The following is a 20,458-nucleotide window of genomic DNA, read 5'->3' as shown; positions in this document are numbered from 1 at the left end:
GACCGGGCCCTTTCCTGAGGGACCCGCCAGCCCGGATGCTCCCTGGATAGTCGTCGCTCGCTCAGGTGGTGAGGAGCGTGAATGAGAAGGAGGAGGGGGCCTTCCCAGGACGGCCCCCGTGTCCAGATGTGGGGCATGCAGGGGGGCAGCTGGGATGGGGCCCCATCCCAGCACACCCAGTGCCTGCCCCCTGCCCCAGCTCTGAGCACTACCTGAGCCGCTTTCCACCTGTTTCAGAGAAGCACCGGAGCAAGAAGGCGGGGAGCTCCCACCTGCGGGCGGCGCGCAGGCAGGGCCGGACGGTGCTGCACCAGCTCACGCGTCAGTTCACCGGCAAGGAGCGGGGCGAGATGAAGATCAACAGCGTAAGAACCCGCCCCCTGCGCCCATGGCCTCCGTCTGGCTCCAAACCACCCTGGCCTGTGCTCCCGGCGTGACACCGTCCCCTGCCTCTGTGCTGGGCTCCTAGGTCATCCGCGTGACTGCAGTGAGCTAGGTTCTGCTTCCCGCTACCTGTCCACAGTCCGCTTGTGGGTGTCCGGGGGCAGGGGGCAGTGACGGCCCAGGAGCTGCAGGGACCCCCTACCCAAGGAGCCCCTGAGCCCTGCGGGCCAGCTGCTGCCAGGCGGAGGGAGGCGTTTACCCAGCGTTATTCTCCAGTGCTTTGTGCATTAGCCCCTGGGACGGGGACCCCGGTGAGAGAGACACTAGAGACCAGCCCTGTTCCCAGGGCCGTAGCCTCGTCGGGGCTGGATTAGCTGCCCCGGGAGCTGTTAGCCAGGCGTCGTGCAAGTGGACAGCAGCTCTGGCTCTGCCCTTGACTGCCAGAACCATGAAAATTTGCACCTTTCACTGTTTTGGGCAACAGCAGGCAGCACGGGTGGATTATTGTTAATAGCATTAGTGTGAAATGAATTTAGAGGCTGTAATCGGGCGTTCTGCACCTGGCACATCATAATGCTGCTGCTGGGGTCACCTTACACCACCCTGCGCTTCATGTGCTGCTCCGTACGGGGCTGCAGCTCGCAGACGTGCCAGCCCTGGGTCCCCCTGCAGCGTTCGGCAACGGGAGCGCTGACTCCTGCAGGGAGTCCTGGTGGGGCCTCGTTCCTCCTCCGCTCGCTGCTGAGTGAGCAGCCCCGGCCCGACCCCCAGCCAGCCGGGCCTTCCTCTGCGGTCAGGCGCGTGCTCGCTTGTCTCGGGCAGGGCTTCCCAGAGGATTCAGGGGGCCTGGGGCAAAGCAATTTCAGGGGCCCCTTCCATAAAACAAAGTTGCAATACTATAGAATACTATATTCTCATGGGGGCTCCAGTGGGGTCTGGGGCAAATTGCTCCACTTGCCCCCTCCCCCCCCCCCGGGTGGCCCTGGTCTCGGGAGGGCTGCTCGGGGGCCAGCACGCTGGTTTGTTGTTGTAGGATTGCTGGGGGAGGGCTGGGGGCCAGCACGCTGGTTTGTTATTGTAGGGTTGCTGGGGGAGGGCTGAGTCCCAGCACGTTGGTTTGTTATTGTAGGGTTGCTCGGGGGAGGGCTGGGGGCCAGCACGCTGGTTTGTTATTGTAGGGTTGCTGGGGGAGGGCTGAGTCCCAGCACGCTGGTTTGTTATTGTAGGGTTGCTGGGGGAGGGCTGAGTCCCAGCACGTTGGTTTGTTATTGTAGGGTTGCTCGGGGGAGGGCTGGGGGCCAGCACGCTGGTTTGTTGTTGTAGGGTTGCTGGGGGAGGGCTGAGTCCCAGCATGCTGGTTTGTTGTTGTAGGGTTGCTGGGGGAGAGCTGGGGGCCAGCACGCTGGTTTGTTATTGTAGGGTTGCTGGGGGAGAGCTGGGGATCAGCACGCTGGTTTGTTGTTGTAGGGTTGCTGGGGGAGGGCTGAGTCCCAGCACGCTGGTTTGTTGTTGTAGGGTTGCTGGGGGAGGGCTGGGGGCCAGCACGCTGGTTTGTTATTGTAGGGTTGCTGGGGGAGAGCTGGGGGCCAGCATGCTGGTTTGTTGTTGTAGGGTTGCTGGGGGAGGGCTGGGGGCCAGCACGCTGGTTTGTTGTTGTAGGGTTGCTGGGGGAGGGCTGAGTCCCAGCATGCTGGTTTGTTGTTGTAGGGTTGCTGGGGGAGGGCTGGGGGCCAGCACGCTGGTTTGTTGTTGTAGGGTTACTGTGGGAGGGTTGAGTCCCAGCACGCTGGTTTGCTTTCCCCACTCTGCCCCTGGCCTGCCCCATTCCCCACCCGGTCCAGCCCGTGCCAGGACCCCCAGGCCTGGCTGCCTCCGGAGAGGGTTCGGGGCAGGGGCTGACTTGTGCAGATGCTGCTCCAAGCCAATGGCCCTACGTGCCTGGGGGGGAGGATGGAAACCCCCTTGTCTCTACGACTGGCAAATCACCTCCGAGCCTGCTTAGGGCAAGCTGCTGATGGCGGGTGTCCCCTCGCGGCCGCGGGACCCTCGCCAAGCTGGGAGCCACCCGGCAGCCTGGATTCACTGCCGGACTAAGGAGCTTTCGGGGAGTGCAGGTGCTAAGTGGTTAGTGCAGCGGCTGCTGTGGTGCGGATTATCCTGGCCTGATGGGGATGACAGAGAGATTCCTCCCCCGCCCCCCAGCACTCCCTGCATTACCCCAATCGCCCCGGGTCAGGTCATGCCTGCAGCTGGCTGGCGCTCCTGAGGGCTGGGGAGGTAGTAATGGGCTCAGAATGGGCGAGGAGGTTGGTGGGTGTCAGGGCGACTGTGTCGCTGCCCGGGGATGCCTGACCTGTTTGTCAGAGCAGCTCTCTGGGGCACAGGCCTGGTGCTATTCGTAGCAATCTCTGCTGCAGGCCCCTCCCCCTGGTATTGGGCCTTGTGCATCCTGCTGATAGCCATGGGGGACTGTCCCTCCCCTTGTGACGTGTGCCCCTCTGTGCCTGACCCCCACTGGACGTGAGTCTGCTCCCACCCCGTGCAGCTGCCTCCACAGGTCCTCGGCTGGATCCCAGCTAGTGCCAGCCTCTGCTGTCTTCCTTCCCCAGAGCGTCTTTGGGAGCAAGCCGTCTGTTCCCGAGTACAAAGTGGCCTCGGTGCAGAAATCCCGCTTCATCTTGCTGCACTACAGCATCTTCAAGGCCCTGTGGGACTGGCTCATCCTGCTGGCCACCTTCTACGTGGCCGTCACCGTCCCCTACAACGTCTGCTTCACCGGCACCGAGGACAGTCTGGCCGCCGCCCGCAGCACCATCGTCAGCGACATCGCCGTGGAGATGCTCTTCATCCTGGGTAGGGCCGAGGCTGGGCTGGGCGATGGGGGCCTGGGCAGGGGGGTTCACTCAGCGCGGGGCGGTGGGACCCTCTTGGCTGGGGAAGCGGGAGCCTGCTCTCAGCGGGCTGACACCACTGCAAGTAGCTGAGACGACGTCGAGGCCGGCACTCAGCTTTGTGCCAGGGGCGCGGCTCCGTGGGTGCTCAGAGTGCTCTGGGCTGGGTCTGAGCGCCCGGGGTCCAGGCTGGCGTCTGCCCCGGGGAGCAGGGCCCTGTAGCGCGGGCTGCGGCGGGGGCCAAGGCCGGGCGGCTGTGATCAGGGTTCTGGTGGCAGTGCGGGGCAGTGACCGGGTCGGCCCTTCTCTGCAGACATCGTCCTGAACTTCCGCACCACCTTCGTCAGCCAGTCGGGGCAGGTGGTGTACGACACCCGCTCCATCTGCATCCACTACGTGGCCACCTGGTTCTTCGTGGACCTGATCGCAGCCTTGCCCTTCGACCTCCTGTACGCCTTCAACGTGACCGTGGTGAGTGCCAACCCGGGGCGGGCTGGGGTCTCCCCTGTCCCGTCTCCGCAGGAGCCATCGGGGTGAGGGGAGAGCAGCCCACCCAGCCCAGTTGAACCGGAGAGAGCTGCAAACCGTCCGCAGCGTGAAATCTCCCCCCGGCTGAATCCTCACCCTGCAAAGTAGCTGGACACGCGTGTGAACGGACGCACGCGTGCAAACACACCTGTGCACGTGCAAACGGGCACAGCAAGGCCTCCGTGCTCCGAGAGGCGCACACACACGTGCAAATGCATTCTCCTGCACACCCAGCTTCGTTTGCACCTGCAGAGACGTGTGTAAAATTACAGACACTCGTGCTGCCAGGTGAACGCATAGTGTTCTGATAATGCCGAGAGACCAGACAGCGGCTGGGGTGGGCAGGGAGGGCCCGGGCCCCAGCCCGTCCACAGAGGCCCTGGGCAGGAGCGACGGATGCATTAGGAGCGCCATATTCACCCCAGGCATCAGCCATCAGGAAGAGGGGGTGTCGGCCCAGGCCAGGAGGAGGGCCTGTGCCTTGCGTGATGCTGCGGCTCATGCCCGGGCCCCACGTGCCGTGGGAATGGATCCAAGTGCAGGGGCTGCCAGCAGCGGGGCGTGACCCAGAGCAGCCCACTGACAGGGGAGCATCCTGGCTACAAACTGCTGGTGTTGAGCCCCTTCCCAGCGTGAGACCTCGGGCTGCAGCGGGACGTCAGCCAGGCGGGGGAGGGCAGTGGTGCCGAGGCCTGCGGGGCACCGGGCTGGGCTGCGCCCAGGGCTGAATTTCCCCGTGACTAGTTCTTTAAGCTGTTTCCCATCCGGCCCTGGGCAGAGGCTGCCCTGGCGCCCGCTCTCAGTGACGGCCGCCTCTGCTTCTCTGCCCGCCCGCCAACCCAGACCTCGCTGGTGCACCTGCTGAAGACTGTGCGTCTCCTGAGGCTGCTGCGCTTGCTGCAGAAGCTGGACCGCTACTCCCAGTACAGCGCCATGGTGCTCACCCTGCTCATGTCCATGTTCGCCCTGCTCGCCCATTGGCTGGCCTGCATCTGGTACGTGATCGGCCGGAAGGAGATGGAAAGTAACGACCCCCTGACCTGGGACATCGGTGAGTCAGGCGGGGTGCACGGGTCCGAGCGGGTGGGCACAGGACTCCTGGGTTCTGTTGCTAGCTCTGGGAGGGGAGTGGGATCTAGTGGTTAGAGCAGGTGGGGCTGGGAGTCAGGATGCCTGGGTTCTATTCTAGCTTGTGTGATCTAGGCAAGTTAGTGCCTTGCCCGTGCCTCAGTTTCCCCACCTGTACAAGGCAGATACTGAGGCTGGCCCATCCCCCAGGGCCCCGTGCTGAGGGTCCAGGACTGGACTTGGCTGGCGGGTGGCTATCAACGAGCAACACTTCCTTCCTGCTGCCGCTCAGCAGGAGCCGTCTGTAACGATGCTGGTTCTGGTGGGACACTGCTTTGAGCAGGGGGTGGGATGACCTCCTGAGGTCCCTTCCAACCCTGATATTTTATGATTCTGTGATTCTGAGAGTGCAGTTCAGGACAAATTGCTTCAAGCAGGGCAGTTACAGCCCGAAACCAGCCAGACAGAGAGGACTTTGGTTTTACCCCACTGGCTAACCACAAGTCACACAAGCAATTCCCTTAGACACTCCAGTTTCCCAGTATCACCACCAGCGCCACTCGTTATGGGGACAAATGGTTCTGAAAACCAATACCCCAGTAAAAGAAAAAAGGTTCTCTCGATCCCAAAGGACCAAGCCCCAGACCCAGGTCAATATACAAATCAGATCTTACTCACAAATCATGGTGTTGCCAATCTTTTGGAATCTAAAATCTAAAGGTTTATTCGTAAAAGGAAAAAGATAGAGATGAGAGTTAGAATTGGTTAAATGGGATCAATGACATACAGTAATGGCAAAGTTCTTGGTTCAGGCTTGTAGCAGTGATAGAATAAACTCCAGGTTCAAATCAAGTCTTTGGAGTACATCCCCAGCTGGCATGGGTCATTCAGTCCTTTGTTCAAAGCTTCAGTTTGTAGCAAAGTCCCTCCAGAGGCAAGAAGCAGGATTGAAGACAAGATGGAGATGAGGCAGCTGCCTTTTATAGTCTCTTCCAGGTGTAAGGACACCTCTTCGTTCTTGCTGTGGAAAATTACAGCAAAATGGAGTCTGGAGTCACATGGGCAAGTCACATGTCCGTGCATGACTCAATTCTTTACAGGTAGCGGCCATTGCCCACAGGCCATCTTGAACATCCCCGGTAGACTTCTTATGTGGATTGGAGTCTTCCAGGGTCCATTGTCCGTTAAGTGTTTCTTGATTGGGCACTTAACTTGCAAATTCCTTTCTCAAGAAGCTGACCAAATGCTTTACTTCTTAGGTTTCTTAGAATCAAAACACATTGAGATACAAATACCCAGCCAATACTCCTTACTTTAACTACACAAATGGTACACACATACAGCCAGCATCATCATATCCAGCCAACCGTAACCTTCCACAGACACCTCACACCACAACCTTTGTACAATATTTGCTGTGAATGTATAACAGCGGTTGCACCGATGATCTGTTCGGTCACAGGTGATGTCAGTACCGTCCCACCTTCAAAGGAGGCGGACGCCGGTTCTGGCGGGGGCCAGTGGGGCCGGGCACTAGACTGTTCTGTGCGGCCTGGGGGATGTGCGCAAAGGCCCAGCACAAGACGGGGGGCATGGCTGCAGCCATGGGGCCTCATGCTGGCTCCGTGCGCAGGACTCAAGTCCTGGGAAGGCAGCACAGGTGGTGGAGGGGCAGCCTGCCTCCTCCGCAGGGGGAGTCCAGACGCCTGCAGCTGCTGGGGTGAGCCAGGCCCCCCCGCTGCAGGCAGGGAGAGCTCTCCAAGCCATGGGGGTGGCCCGGCAGTCGTAGGGCCCAGGGGCAGTGGTGCGAGAAGCCCCTGGCTGCATTGGGCAGGCCAGGATGGGCGGGGGAAGGGAGAGCACTGCGGGAGTTGATGGCCAAGCTGGGATCCGATCCCCTCTCGCTCTAGGAGCCGTTGGGTGGTAGCTCCTGGTCTGGCAGAGCGACGGGGCAGCCAGGCAGGCACAGCCGGGGGCTTACCAAAGCGCATCTCCTTGCCCTGGCAGACACCACGCCAGGCTGCGCGGACCCCACCCTGTCGATCGAGCCCTGAGTGCCTGTGCCGGCGGCGAGCGCTCGGCCCCGGTGATGCAGAGGGAGGGAGACGTGGCCCCGCTCCAGCCGAAGCCTGGGGCCACAGTGCGGGCTCTGGCTGCGGAGCTGAAAGCTCTGGGACTAGCTGGCAGAGTGAGACGGGAATGGGCTGGCCCCGCTCCCTGGGCAAGTCGTGGTGACAGCGTGTGGCACCGACACTGGCCAGGCCAATGCTCCTGGGTGCCACGCTGGAGCCGAGGGGCAGCGATGCTCAGCACGGGGCTGCTCTGGGCTCCCCCGTGGGCTGACTGCCGGGGCGCTGGACCGGCCCCCACCCCGAGCGCCAGCCGACTGTAACTCCTCGCTGTGCTTGGCAGGCTGGCTCCACGAGCTGGGCAAGAGGCTGGAGGCGCCCTACGTCAACAGCTCCCTGGGGGGCCCGTCTGTCCGCAGCACCTACATTGCCTCCCTCTACTTCACCCTGAGCAGCCTCACCAGCGTGGGCTTCGGCAACGTCTGCGCCAACACCGACGCCGAGAAGATCTTCTCCATCTGCACCATGCTGATCGGGGGTGAGCCGGGCGGGGCCAGGCAAAGGGGCATGCGCCCTGTGCTGCGGGGGGAGCCAGGCAGGGCCAGGCAAAGGGAAATGCGCCCTGTGCTGGGGGGGAGCCGGGCAGGGCTAGGCAAGGGGACACGCCCTGCACTTCCAGTGCGGGGGGACTAGGGTGCACGCCCTGGGGGTGAGTGGGGCGTGGCAGGATCACACAGTCCCTGGCGTGCCAACTCCCCAAGTGTCTGGCTGCTGAAGTGGGAAGGTTTAACGGGAGCCCCGTGTCCAGGGGAGGTGAACATGACACCCCCCCTCCCAAGCTGGCCTCGAGCTGCTGGGGCTGGCAGGAAAGGCCCCTCGCGGATAGGTTGCCCCGGCGCTGCAGGGTACCTGGCAGAGAGGAGCTCGGCCCTGGGCTGCTGCAGCCTGGGGCCCGGGCTCCCTGCTCCCTTGGCACTGACACGGCGCCGGGCTCTCCCCGCAGCCCTGATGCACGCTGTGGTGTTTGGCAACGTCACGGCCATCATCCAGCGCATGTACTCCCGCCGTTCCCTCTACCACACCCGCATGAAGGACCTCAAGGACTTCATCCGCGTGCACCGCCTCCCGCAGCAGCTCAAGCAGAGGATGCTGGAGTACTTCCAGACCACCTGGTCGGTGAACAACGGCATCGACGCCAACGAGGTAGGAGGTGCCCCCGCGCCCATGCCAGGCGCTGCCACTGAACACAGAGCATGGAGGGACGGAGCCAGGGGAGCTGGCTCTCTGGCTGGGGCGCGTGCTCGCTGCAGCTGCAGAGGGTCAGAGCTCTGTGCCGGGGGCAGGGCGGGGCAGGGGCTTGTGCATCTGGGGCCGAGGGGTCCAGGTCCCGTTGCTGCTGCTGAGTGCCCGATGCTGGGCCGGTAACGCTGGGGTGCCCGGGCGGGCAGGGCTGTGAGTGTGCAGGGGACAGTACGTCCGTATCTCCAACGGCCTTGGCATCTCCTGCAGGAGGGCGGGTGCGTGGCTGTTCCCCTCCAGCGCCCTGGGGAGCCCCCCGCCAGCACCCCTGACTCCCTCCCGCTGCCCCCGCAGCTGCTGCGCGACTTCCCCGACGAGCTGCGGGCCGACATCGCCATGCACCTCAACAAAGACATCCTGCAGCTGCCGCTGTTCGAGACGGCCAGCCGGGGCTGCCTGCGCGCCCTGTCCCTGCACATCAAGACCTCCTTCTGCGCCCCCGGCGAGTACCTGCTGCGCCAGGGCGACGCCCTGCAGGCCCACTACTTCGTCTGCTCCGGCTCCCTCGAGGTTCTGAAGGACAACATGGTGCTGGCCATCCTGGGTAAGGCAGTGCCCGGCGTGCGCCAGCCCCACCCCTGGGCTCACGGGCAGCAGGGGGCACCGGGCCTTGGCGAAGGGCCGACAGCCAAAGGGGGGGTTCCCTGGGGACAGGGCAGAGCTGCCAGGGGCAGAGCCTGTGGCCGGCCTGTCAAGCCCTGTGGCTTTCTGTCCTTCCACCTGTCCTGCTGTTTCCTGGCTGTGTTGGGGAGTTTCCCTTACCCCCTGGCAGCAAGTTTCTGAGATGCTGGGGCCTCACCGGGCAGTGGGTGGCGGTTGCTCCGAGGCGCCCGTCTCCCCACCTCCCCACTTGGCGGAGGGACCTGCTGAGAGCAGGGCCTGGTTCCCTGGTCACACGGCTGCGGTGGAGATGGGCACTCCCCTGGGAGCCCCGTGCCGTGAAGGGAGCCGGCAAAGCCCCATCCTTGGGTTCAGGGTCTCAGATACGCCATGTGAGGGGCCAGAAAGGGCCCTGTGGCCATCCAGATCACTGCTGGGCTGGTGGCAACCCCCCCAGCATCGCCACAAGCTTCTCTTGGGGCCAGTTCAAAGGGCCCTCCCTGGCCAGCAAGGTGCCCAGCTCCCCTGTGAGATGAACGGCAGGTCCTGGTGCCCCCCAGCTGGGCCGGAGCAGCGGAAGCTGGGTCTCCTCCCTGGGCGGAGTCAGGACTCCTGGGTTCCACTCCTGGCTAGAAGGGGACAAGGCCCTTCCCCCAGCTCTGGGCCTCAGGTTCCCAACCCTATAATGGGCCAGCCAGGAGGCGCGTGAACCCTCTGAGGCCTGGGCTATATTGGGGCCTGGCCAGGGAACCCCTCGTCCTGCTCACCCCCCTTTCCTGACACCCGCAGGCAAAGGGGACCTGATCGGGGCCGACCTGCCCGGCAAGGACCAGGTGATCAAAACCAACGCGGACGTCAAGGCGCTGACCTACTGCGACCTGCAGTACATCACCCTGCGCGGCCTGGTGGAGGTGCTGGAGCTGTACCCCGAGTACTCCAGCAAGTTCATGGCCGACATCCACCAGGACCTCACCTTCAACCTGCGGGAAGGCAGCGAGATCGAGGTGGGTGCGCGCCTGACCCGGAGCCGCATCCGCCGCCCCTCCCCCCGTCCAAGCCCCGGCACCGGGGGATGCTGGCTGACCCCGCAAGGGCGTTGGGTCTCTTCAGCCCCAAGGGGTGGGCTGGGTGGGGGAGATTAGGCGAGACAGTGGCTCCCTGAGTCGCTCCTGCAGTCGGGAGGCTAGAGGAGACCTAGCGCAGGCTGTCCGGCCCTCTGGTGACTGCTCTGCACAAGTGTGAACACCAGCGGGGCTCCTGCGCGGGGCTGGAGAGCATGAAACACTCGTGGAGATACACATGGACGCCCCACTGCCCCGTCTCCCCTCCCTGCCACACCGCTCGAAGACAGGTTTCTCTGGGACTCTCGGAGGGTTTCTATACCAGAAGTGGAGCCAGCTCCATGCCCGCAGGCCCGTGGCCTGACCCAGGGGCTCCCCTCTTTCTGCTGAGTGGGCCCCACCTCCAGGAAAGGCCCTGAGTTGGACTCCGTGACACACAGCGTGGAAGTCAGCCAGTCCAGGAACTCCGCTCTTCCTGCCGGGGGCACCCGAGATTGAATTGTGCCTGGAGGAGCATCTCGCTGCAGCCCAGCGCAGAGCCCGGGGGCCGGGCTGGCAGGTTTAGTCATTCTGCTGACTCCCACAATCAGGCGGGAACGTTCTGCTTCAGAAATAGCAGCTCATTGCTCATCCGCCCGGAATAGTTGCCTACTTTGTATCAGCTGAAACGAAGAAGAGCTCGGGATGTTTTACAGCTGTGTCTCCCTGTAGGTCCCACCTGTGCCCTGCAGAGAATAGCCAGCACACTGGCTATTATTTCTAAATACCCGTTAAAAAATCCACCACCAAGTCATTTCTAAATGAATACATAGGTAAAAACAATGGCCTGTGTTTGCACAGGACCTACAAAAACAAGTGTTGTGTGCGCCCTCTGCTGGTTAGCTGGCCAACCTCAGTCTCCGAGGTGTGCAGACCTTCCCTTGATAACTGCAGCACATCAAACAAAGACGTTAATACGCAATAGGTGGGTCAAGGAGACAACGGCCGGGTCTGGAGGCCGTTTAGCTGAGAGTCCAGCGAGGGGCCTGCCAGGGTTTGGTTCTGGTTCAGCAGCGCTGACCCCTCCTGAACTGCTGCTGTAGCGGGTTCCGCCTGAAGTGGCAGATGTCTTGCGAGATCAGATGTTTCTGTGAGGTTTCGGCTGACCAGGACCAGAAAATAGCTTCCTTCCTGCTTTGGACCTGACCGAGAAGCAGGTTCTGCTCGGGAGCACTCGGAGATGAGGTTCTGCTTTTGGTCCATAATAAAAATAGGGAGAAAATAGGAACTCGGGGATAGCTGCGCCTGTGTTTTCAAACCGTTTAGGCCGTAAAACCCGGTCGAGATTGACAAACAAACCCCCTGAGGGACCCGTCTCCCTGAGGCCCCTCCCATGGCTGCTCCACTCGGTGAGGCCACAGTCCGGCACTTATGACATCACGTCACCTTTGTGGTGATGCCTGGTGACGTCACTTGCTCTGGATTGTGACATCAGCAAACGGGAAGATGGATGCACCGATCCCCCACCGGGCAGCATCTTCCAAGCCAGCCCGGACCCAGCGGCAGGTGCCGAGTGCAAGAGCAGCTTTGCTGATTGGCTGTAAGGTGCTGGCTCAACCCCGCTGAGCAGGGAGAGGCTGGGCAGCGCCGGTACCAACTGTCTCCCGCTGCCCCCTGCCAACGCTCTCCATCTCTGCTCTGCCGGCTGCGGGACGGTGCCAATTGTGATGGGTGGTTTCTGTCCACTAGGCCCTGGAGCGAGACCAGCCAGTCATTTCGCACAGGCCACTGAACAGCCGGCGGATGGTAACGTGCTTCGGTCGCTACCGACCCAGGCTGCATTCGAAGCCGTGACCTCGAGGTGAAAGGCCGCGTGTCCCATTCCTGACCCCTGAGCTGTTCCTGCACCCGTCCGGCTGCTGTGGTCCTTTGAGTGTGAATGGTTCCCAGCCTCCCTGCAGCCCCTGCTCCCCGCTCGCCCCCCCACTCTTCGCGTAGGTTTAGTCAAGAACCACCCCAAAATCTCTGTGTCTCCAGAGTCTTCACCAAACCACCCTCTCTGGGCATGAGCGCTGATCCAGCCGGCTCCCAGCGGGACCCCGTAGGGCTAGCCAGGGAAGGGTGGGGAGAGCCTGGAGACAGGGCACCCGCTGGGTATGGCTCATCCTGACGCAAAGCCAGCGGCAGGCCTAGGCACCACTTTGGGCTGAAGCAGGACTTGAGCGGCGTCGGGCCTTGTGTGACTGGAGTGAGGGATAAGCAGTGCCTGGCCCTTGTGCCGGACCCCCTGCATAGGGCGGCTTCCCCCCAAGTGACCTATTTCTGCTCTCAAGTGCAGGCTGTGAGGTATCCCCCCCCCTCGCTCCCATCCACCCTCCAACCCCCTCGTGGCCCCATGGAATCTGGCCTTAAGGAGCTGGTAAAATAGACCCTGGTGGTAGAATCCACGCGCCTGAGGCCTCAGCTCGGGCATGGCTCCGTCTCTTCCACCCCCACCCTGCTGCTCCCAGCCTCCAGCCGACCTGCAGCCGGGGGCAGCTTTTGGGCAATGCTGCCCTCTCGGCAGACACTGGTTGGACGCTGGCTCAAGCCCCCGATGCCCCTGGGAAGTGGAGGGCCAGTCCCAATCTGGGGTGAAGACACAAGAAACGGGGCAGCCGTTCTCTGCGATGGGAGCAGAGAGGCCTTAGGTCTGAAGCCCAAGCTGCGGGAGTGGAAGATTTTCCCTGGACACCAAGCAGGATGGTTGGAGGTGACCCGCTCTCCCGGTCGCATTAACAAGGGGCCGTCCTTGGCAGCACCCGAGTGCTGGGAGACTGGGAGCTGGGGGGCACGAGAGGAGAACCTTCCCCGTTCGCCGCGGCACTGGCCCAAGGCGGAGCATCAGGCGGTCGCTGGTCCCTACGTCCGGCTTGAATCACGGAGATCCCTCGTCACATCCTTGGAAAAGCCACGTGCCATCAGGCCAGGGCTCTCTCTCCTCAGGCTCTGCCAGTGACCAGGCCACGTGCTGTTTGCTGTTGTGCCCACCACGTGCCAGCTGCCTTCCAGACCCTTAGGGACTGTCCCTGCTGACAGTGGCCGGGGCAGGGGGTCACAGGCGCAGACTACGTACAGATCAGGCCCAGAGCAGGGGCTGGGGCAGGGGGTCACAGGCGCAGAGTACGAACAGGTCAGACCCACAGCAGAGGCCAGGATGGGATCACAGGCGCAGAGTACGAACAGGTCAGACCCAGAGCAGGGGCCGGGACAGGGGATCACAGGCGCAGAGTACGAACAGGTCAGACCCAGAGCAGGGGCCGGGGCAGGGGATTACAGGCGCAGAGTACGAACAGGTCAGACCCAGAGCAGGGGCCAGGGCAGGGGATCACAGGTGCAGGGTACGAACAGGTCAGACCCAGAGCAGGGGCCGGGGCAGGGGATCACAGGCGCAGAGTACGTACAGATCAGACCCAGAGCAGCGAGATTCCACACAGGTGGCCGGACAGAGGTGGGCGTTGAGACAGAGACGCGGTGCCCGGAGGGCTGGGTTATTCTGTCCTGGTACTGGAGGGGAAACCTTTTCCTGCCTCTCCTGTCCATGTCCGGAGCCAGGAGGATCCCTAGTGTTTGCTCAGTGTCCTCCTCTGCTAACCCAGCGGCGGGCGGCTACTCGGAGGTGGCCGGTACCAGTGGGTGTTGGTCTGAATGGAGTTTGCTGGGTGGCATTAACAAGCTGTTCTCTGCTTTGTTTCCAGGGGCTCCTGCGATTTCCCAGATCCCCTCGGTTATCCCAGGTAGGTTGGGTTTGTGCCAGGCTGGGTGGGCAGCTGCTCGTACCCCTGAGTTCGCTATTAGTGCCAGGGGCTCATTTGAACCCAAACGCAATAGGCGGGAAGTGGCCGCTCACCAGAGTGACTCCCCCGCTCTCGGGCCTTTCTGAGCAGGACACTCCCATGCCCCTGGGCTGGGCAGTGGTGGGGACCAAGCCGTGGCAACTCCTCCTGGCTCAGCCTGCAGGCGAATGGAGTCGAGCCGACGGGCTGCGGTCAACCACACACACCTGAGGGGCCTCGGAGCAGGAAGCCCGCTTCCTCGCTCTCCCTGCCCGGCTGGCCTGGCTGGGCGATGCCAGGAGGGCATTTCCCCGGGGAATGTCCTGCCCTTTGAGCCAGCGGCCAGCGCCAGGTGCAGCAGCCCTGGGGCCAGTCTCCTCGCCTTGTCACCCAGCTCCCTCCCTCTGCCCGCAGCCTCGCCCCGAGAGCGGCGCCAGCCCCGAGAAGCCCCTCCACTCCATCCTGGAGGACGAGGAGGAGCCCGACGACGTCTTCCACCCTTCGCCCACCAGCCTGACCCACCGCAAGCTGCTGCTGCCCACCCTGCACAGCCCCGTGCGGCGTGGCTCTCTCAGCAGCCTGTTGGGCGACGAGCTGCGCCAGTTCTCAGCCCTGCGCCGCACCTGCCGCTCCCCCGCCCGCTGCAGCCGGGGCAGGAGCCCCTCTCCGCGGTGTCCGAGAGACAGCGAGAGAAGCAACGGCCGCAAGCCAGCCAACCTCCTCATTCCCTCCCTGCACACGTCCGCCCCCCCGGACCTGAGCCCCAGGTAAGGACGGGCAGCGCTGGCAGCGCCATGTTCTTGGGACCCTGCAGCTGTGTGGCAAGCCACCAAACCGGCATGTGACGGTTTGCACGTGTGCTTCGGCTGCACACATCTGAGTGCATCGCCGTGTGCTCGCACGCCTGCGCACGTTGGCAGGGGTGAACTCATTAGCACGCGTGTGTGCACTTGTTGGAAAGACAGCAGCTCTCTGCATGCCTGGAGCATGCGTGGCCTCATTCACATGCCTGCACGGCTCTCACCAGTTCTTCTCCAGGCAATCGCCCATCTGCACCGCTGCCTGGCCCCAGCGTGTGCGTCACACTCACAGTGGCTTCGGGTGCGTTTTGCCTGTGTGATGTAGGCCCTGGTGCATCTCCCACCCCAGTGGCTTAGGGGGATTCCAGCTCCTCGGGCTGGAAGCTCCCGGCGTGAGAGCCCTGGAGGCTGAATACTCCAGTTATTGCCCACAGCTGCAAGGCAAGCACCCCACACGCCTGCCTGGCCATGCCATGCGCCCACACCCCTCCCCTTGAGCCCGCTCCACCTGCCCTAGAGATGAGTGGCTCAGTCTCCCCACCCAGCCCTGGCCTCTCTGCTGGTGCTGCCAGCATGGGGGTGGGTGGTTAGTGCCACGGGGTGGCGATGGGATTGGCCCATGGAGTCATCTGCCTGGATCAGGGCTGAGACCCACTTGCTCATTTCGCCTTAGGCACCTGGTGGCAACAGCTGCCGTCCTCCGCTCAGCTGGCCACCCTGAAATCATTGGGAGTTGCCCCATATGGGCCAGCGAGCCCGGGGCTCAGTCCCCCCGGGCCGCCCAGACCGCATTTCCCAGTCGGGTTCTGCCTGCCAGTGCTTGAATTTCCACCCGTGCCCGGGAGGCAAAGGGGCCGGTTAGCGATGCCCAGCGGTGCTGCGCCAGCTGATCATGTCGGTAGGATTAAACACCCCCCTCCCTTAGGGTCGTTGACGGGATCGAGGATGATGGCGGGACAGCGGAGATGCAAACCTTCCATTTCAACGTGGAGCCGCCTCGGCAGAGCTCGGTCGTAGACTCGCCGACGTCCGGTAACCGCCCACTGCCCCGGTGCTGCCCCGGCTCCGGGCCAGACAGCGCTGGGGATAGGAGGCGCGCTCTGGCCCAGGGAGAACGGCTTGACATGAATAAGCAACTGTTTCCTCTGGGCCTGGGGAGTGCTTGTCCCAGGGTTTGGAGGGGAGGGGGTTTGCAGGGGGTCAGGACGCCTGGGTCCTATCCCTGGCACGTCACTCATGCTGGCCGGCCCCCGGGGGGATGGGGCGGTGAAGTCATTTGTGCTGGTTTGGTCCCTGGAGGCAGAGCCAAGCGCGCTGCGTTGGGATGAGCAGCGGCTAGTTCAGATGCTGGCGGATAAGCTCCAACGCCTGCCAGCCGGGCCTGAACAGCTTGTGGGGGGGGGGGGGGGGGGGGGGCAGCTGGCGCCCTCCCACTCCGCCCATCCAGAAGCTCCCCCGTCTCCGAACGTTCGGGGCTTGGGCCCAGAATGAGGCCTGGCGGGGGAGGGGTTGTATGCCAAGGGGTCGGCCGGTCCCAATGCTGGGCCAGGTGAATGGATGTGGGGCTCGCTTGGGGAGGCTTTGCCCCTGGCCTGTTGTCCTGTCATGGCCGTGAGTCCCAGTGGGTTCGGTCAAGGCCCATGGGGGCGCTCGGCCTTCCCCTGAGATCTGTCTGGGGTTCCTTGCAGGGACGGATGAGGCCAGCCCAGCCTTAGGCGCAGAAGCGGAGGAGATAAAGCAGAACGTCAGCAGACTGAACCACGAGGTACAACCTGGAGCCCCTGCGGCCGGGGCGGGGGGTGGGGGGGAGAAGAGGTGGGCGCTGCAGGGCTGGCTCTCTTGGGGTTCGCATCCTCCTGGACCCCCCCGGCACCGACCGACCCGCTGCTGCCTGGCGCATTCTGCAGGAGGTGAAGTGGCCCCAGCTGGTAGCAGCTCCCCACTTCCAGCGCTGATCCCGCTCCGGATCGGGCTGTTCGGCGGCTCTGCCCTGACTCAGGCGATGGGGTTTACAATGAGCCCAGGCTGTCTCTGTAAGGATTTCATAGCAACAAACGCAGCTCCAGAAGCAGCCCCTCCTCCTCCGTGCCTGCTCCCACCTCCCGCGGGCTGTGTGCTGGAGGGCAGGGTACGCTAGGCAGCAGGCAGGGTCTCTGTAGCGCCGTAGTGAGGCCGCTTGCTCGGTGCAGCCCGGGAGAGCAGCGTGCTGGCTTTGCCCTGTCCAGGTTCCAGGCTGCTGCAGGGACAGAAATGTTTCCTGGCATAAGCTAGAGCGGCCTCAGGGTGGCTTAATGTCAGGGTTGTGCTGGGCCTCTAGACTGTCCGTAACCAGCCATGATCTTGGCCTCAGATCCCCGAGGGAGGTCCTCGCATTACGTCCCCCATGGCCTGTGACCAAGGCGCTCTGTGGCCACGTGTGGAAGCTCACAGACCAGCAGGGCCGGGTTGCGGAGAGCGCGTCCCCTCTGACTGATTCTGGCTCACCAGCGTGCTGGGGCTGGGCCTACCCACTGCGATGGCTGCTGCTGGGTCCTGGCCCTCTGGGCTTCCCTCTCCTTTGCAGCCAGTGTGCACGGTAAACAGCGGCCCCCAGGAGAGGCAGGGCTGGTACACTGGGCTGCTGTGAGTAGCTGGGTGAGCAATTAGCATCCCGGATCCAGCAGGAGGTTACACCTGCCATCCCTGCAGAGCGCTAACAGCAGTGGCACTAAACATTTTTTGGATAGGACCTACAATAACAAAAGGTCTCCTGCTTCCGCTGCTTATTTTTCCTTTCTGCAGCAGCAGCAGGGAACAAGCCACTTCCCTGGGGTGCGTTGCCAAAGGGGCTGGTGAACAAAACACAGGGCAATAGGCCCAGTGGGCAAGGCGGGGCACGTGTCCCGCGCTGTCCGAGGTCAGGGTAAGTGGATGCATGGGGTAAAAGAGCCCCAGTGGGCTGTGCTGGGGCCGCAGGCAGGCGCTAGACAGACTGTTGTCTCTGGGGGTGCGTCACAGCAACCCTGACACACACACACACCCCCGGTCCGGTCACCCACCGCCAGCCGCGTCCTGATCCGCACTCCGCTGGCTGCAGATCCCGGAGCAGCCGGACCCAAAGGGGCGTCCCTGCCCCATGCGCCCAGAATCCTTTGCTTCTCCGTTGGAAGTGGGGCGACAGCCAGCATGACGAGTAGCCGGGCGCTGCTGAGCTGGGGGCAGGGGGTGTGGGCACAGGGCGTGACGCCGCCTCCTGGGGCACTGTCCCCTCGCTCAGCACGGTTTGTCTCTCTTTCCAGATCAATAACCTCAACCAGGAAGTTTCCCACCTCAGCCGGGAGCTGCAGCGCATGATGCACCTGCTCCGAAGCCAGCTGCTGTGTGCCCCAGCCTTGGCCTGCCCCTACGGCCTCCCCGTTCTCTCCTCCCCACCCCCGAAACCCAGCAGCGGGAGCGAGCAGCCGCCCAGACTGCCCCCAGCGGCAGTGCCACCTCGTCTGCCTTCGGCTCACGCCTCCATCTCGGTGCCGCTGTCACCGCCGCCGGGGGATGCTGGAGTCTCTCCTGGCACCACCTCTGCCGAGGTCCCTGGCTCCCGGAGCTCGCCCCCAGACAGCCCCCGGGAGCCGGAGGGGCTCCACGCTTCCAGAGACTCATCCCACGCGCCTTCCAGCCGTTACCGCCTGCCCCGGGCGGACGTGGACGGGGCCCACCTCCCACCGACACAAGCTGCCCCGCTCTGCGGTCAGACTCCCAGTCTTCCCTACTCGCTCGCAGGCCCCCCGGTCTTGTGCCCTCTGCCCTCGCCCCCTGCCGGCCCTGGCCCGGCCTTCCCCAACTGCTCCTCTCAGAGCCACCCCCCGCCACACCTCTGCTGCAGATCAGACTCGGAAAGCTTCCATTGACGGCCCCCCGCCTTCTGCCCATAACCCCCTGCCGCGCCCCCACCTCCTGTACCGCTCGCCTGGGAGCTGCAGCAAGCGGAGCAGATGGAGCGCCCTGGGGGGGCCTCGCCAGCGGTTTCCGGTGATGTCGATGGGATGATGGCTCCTTTCTGCCAGTGTCGATTTTCCTTCTCTCTGCAGGTGAATTGCAAGAGTTGGGGGCCGGGCGGGGGGTGGACGAGAGCCCCCCTGTGGCTCTTCCAGGGCACTTCCCGCTTCAGGTGTGACCCCACCTGCTCACAGCGCTGCGGAGCGGGCGCATTTTCTACAAAATGTCGGGGTTTTTTTGTGATGAGGAATTTATTCTGAGAGCCTTAGAACTCCTCGGAGGACCTGTCCTCTGCCCCCCGGACCAGCCCCACGGGCGCCCTGCAGGCCTGGAGCGCCCCCAAGCCAGGTACCTCTCTGCTCCCCTGGCGGGAGTTCGATACGCCGCTCTCGCCGCAGCCTTCTGCTCCCATCTTCAGTATGTGTTTGCCTGACTTGGACGGGGTCAGGTCCCGCGGAGGGGGTGGGGGCTGCGCTGGTGGCCCAGCGGGGTCGGGCTGGGTGTAACTTCCAGAGCGAACGGCCTGTGTGAAACGTACGATGGTGGAAACCAGGCCCGGCAGGGCCGGACCAGCTCTGGCTGACCCCACCCGACTCTGTGGAAGTCCCCAGGGCAGTAGTTTGCAGGTCTGGACTGTGCAGCCCCTGGGCCAGTCCCGTAATCTCTCCGCCTCCCCCCGGGCCTATTCTGAGCCGCTTTGTGTTCGGCATCTTAGGGCTCAGTTTCGAGGCGTCGCAAGGTTGTGTCTGGAACTCGCCTTACGGATGTAGCTGGGGGAGGGGGAGCTCTGCCCCTTTGGGGAGCGTGACAGCAACTCCCCTGGGGCTGGGGGTCACATCTCCACCTGCTACACAGCCCTCTCCCTCCGCCCAAGCTGCGGCTCCCCAAAACTGCATGTCCCGGCGTGCAAGTGTAACCCCTGGCTCAGTGCGTGCTGGATGTGTCACCCCGCTGCGGGGGTGGAGGGGGACGTGCACGTGATCCGCCAGCATCCTCTGTTCCAACACAGCCCTGCCTGGCCGCCCTGGCTCCTGGGTGTTCTCTGCGCTGGCCGAGGCCTCTCGTCCGGGCACGTGCATCCCCCAACCACCTCCGGAGGCTGCAGGCCACGCAGGGCCATGGCTGGCTCTGAGATGGATTTCAACACCTCTAGGCTGTTGCCACCCAGGGAGCCTGCACGGTGGCATTTCCCGGCCTGCTCCCCCCCCACGGGACCTCCGCTGCCCCCGCCACAAGCCGCCAGCATCTCCTGCTCCTCTGTGCGAAGGAGCGGGGGGCAGGGGGAGGCCGGATGAGCCCCGCTCCAGGGAACGGGGGGTGGGTGGGGAGGCCTTAGTGCTCAGGTTTAGGATAGCAGGGGAAGCCCCTTTGCCCAGGTGGAACTTCTCCACAAAGCTGCCTGTTCCCACTGCCCCGGGCACATGGCCAGGCCCCGGCTGGGTGGGGGGGATTTAAAGCCTTTTGATACTTTTTTTCCCAAAGGTTTTTTAACATTTTTTATTTCCTGGTGGGATTTTTCTCCCCCGCCCCCGATGACACGGATGGGCAGCACGGGGGGAGCCGGCCCCTGCTCTGGGCAGGGCTGGTGCTGCTGTCTGTATGGCTGGTGACTCGGCCCCGTGCATTGAGTTTGGGGGGGGTCTCAGGCCTGTTCTCAGCCGGCCAAGGAGAGGGGCAGCCGAGCCAGAGGCCCGGCTCAGCCCCTGTCCTAGGCTGGGAGCGCGGGCGCAGCGCCGGCCCTCGCTCTGAAAAGCAAAGGAGCCCGCAGGACAGGCCTGGCTGGGCGAGGGGAGCTAGCGGCTCGGGACACCGGGGGTCCTCATTCCCGGTGGCACCTTATCAGCCCCCGGGGGATGGAGGTTTCCCAAATGGCCTTCGGGGACTCCCCCCACCCCCCGGCTCATCCCCGATGGGCCAGCGGCAGCTGGAGCCCTCAGCTGGGCGGGGCCGGCCCGTCAGCGCTCTGGGGTCAGCTGGGCAGAGCTGGGGGGT

The 20,458-nt window shown here is 63.7% G+C and overlaps 1 protein-coding gene across 1 annotated transcript in view; it reads left to right on the top strand.

The window, feature by feature from the left end:
• KCNH4 (potassium voltage-gated channel subfamily H member 4) overlaps window positions 1-18,378 on the top strand; it is a 32,706-nt gene extending 14,328 nt beyond the window's left edge. Inside the window, exons 4-16 of the mRNA XM_054014421.1 lie at window positions 238-365; window positions 2,994-3,237; window positions 3,589-3,746; window positions 4,647-4,854; window positions 7,284-7,478; window positions 7,944-8,143; window positions 8,534-8,783; window positions 9,629-9,843; window positions 13,617-13,655; window positions 14,109-14,461; window positions 15,420-15,526; window positions 16,183-16,259; window positions 17,773-18,378. Of these exons, the coding sequence (XP_053870396.1) occupies window positions 238-365; window positions 2,994-3,237; window positions 3,589-3,746; window positions 4,647-4,854; window positions 7,284-7,478; window positions 7,944-8,143; window positions 8,534-8,783; window positions 9,629-9,843; window positions 13,617-13,655; window positions 14,109-14,461; window positions 15,420-15,526; window positions 16,183-16,259; window positions 17,773-18,378 (2,780 nt within the window). The remainder of the gene's footprint in view (window positions 1-237; window positions 366-2,993; window positions 3,238-3,588; window positions 3,747-4,646; window positions 4,855-7,283; window positions 7,479-7,943; window positions 8,144-8,533; window positions 8,784-9,628; window positions 9,844-13,616; window positions 13,656-14,108; window positions 14,462-15,419; window positions 15,527-16,182; window positions 16,260-17,772) is intronic.
• The last annotated feature ends 2,080 nt before the right edge of the window (window positions 18,379-20,458 follow it).

This window comes from Malaclemys terrapin, chromosome 25 (assembly GCF_027887155.1).
Source record: "Malaclemys terrapin pileata isolate rMalTer1 chromosome 25, rMalTer1.hap1, whole genome shotgun sequence".
NCBI lineage: Eukaryota > Metazoa > Chordata > Testudines > Emydidae > Malaclemys > Malaclemys terrapin.
Note: the sequence above shows the minus strand (reverse complement) of the source record. Positions and strands in the feature narration are given on the sequence as shown.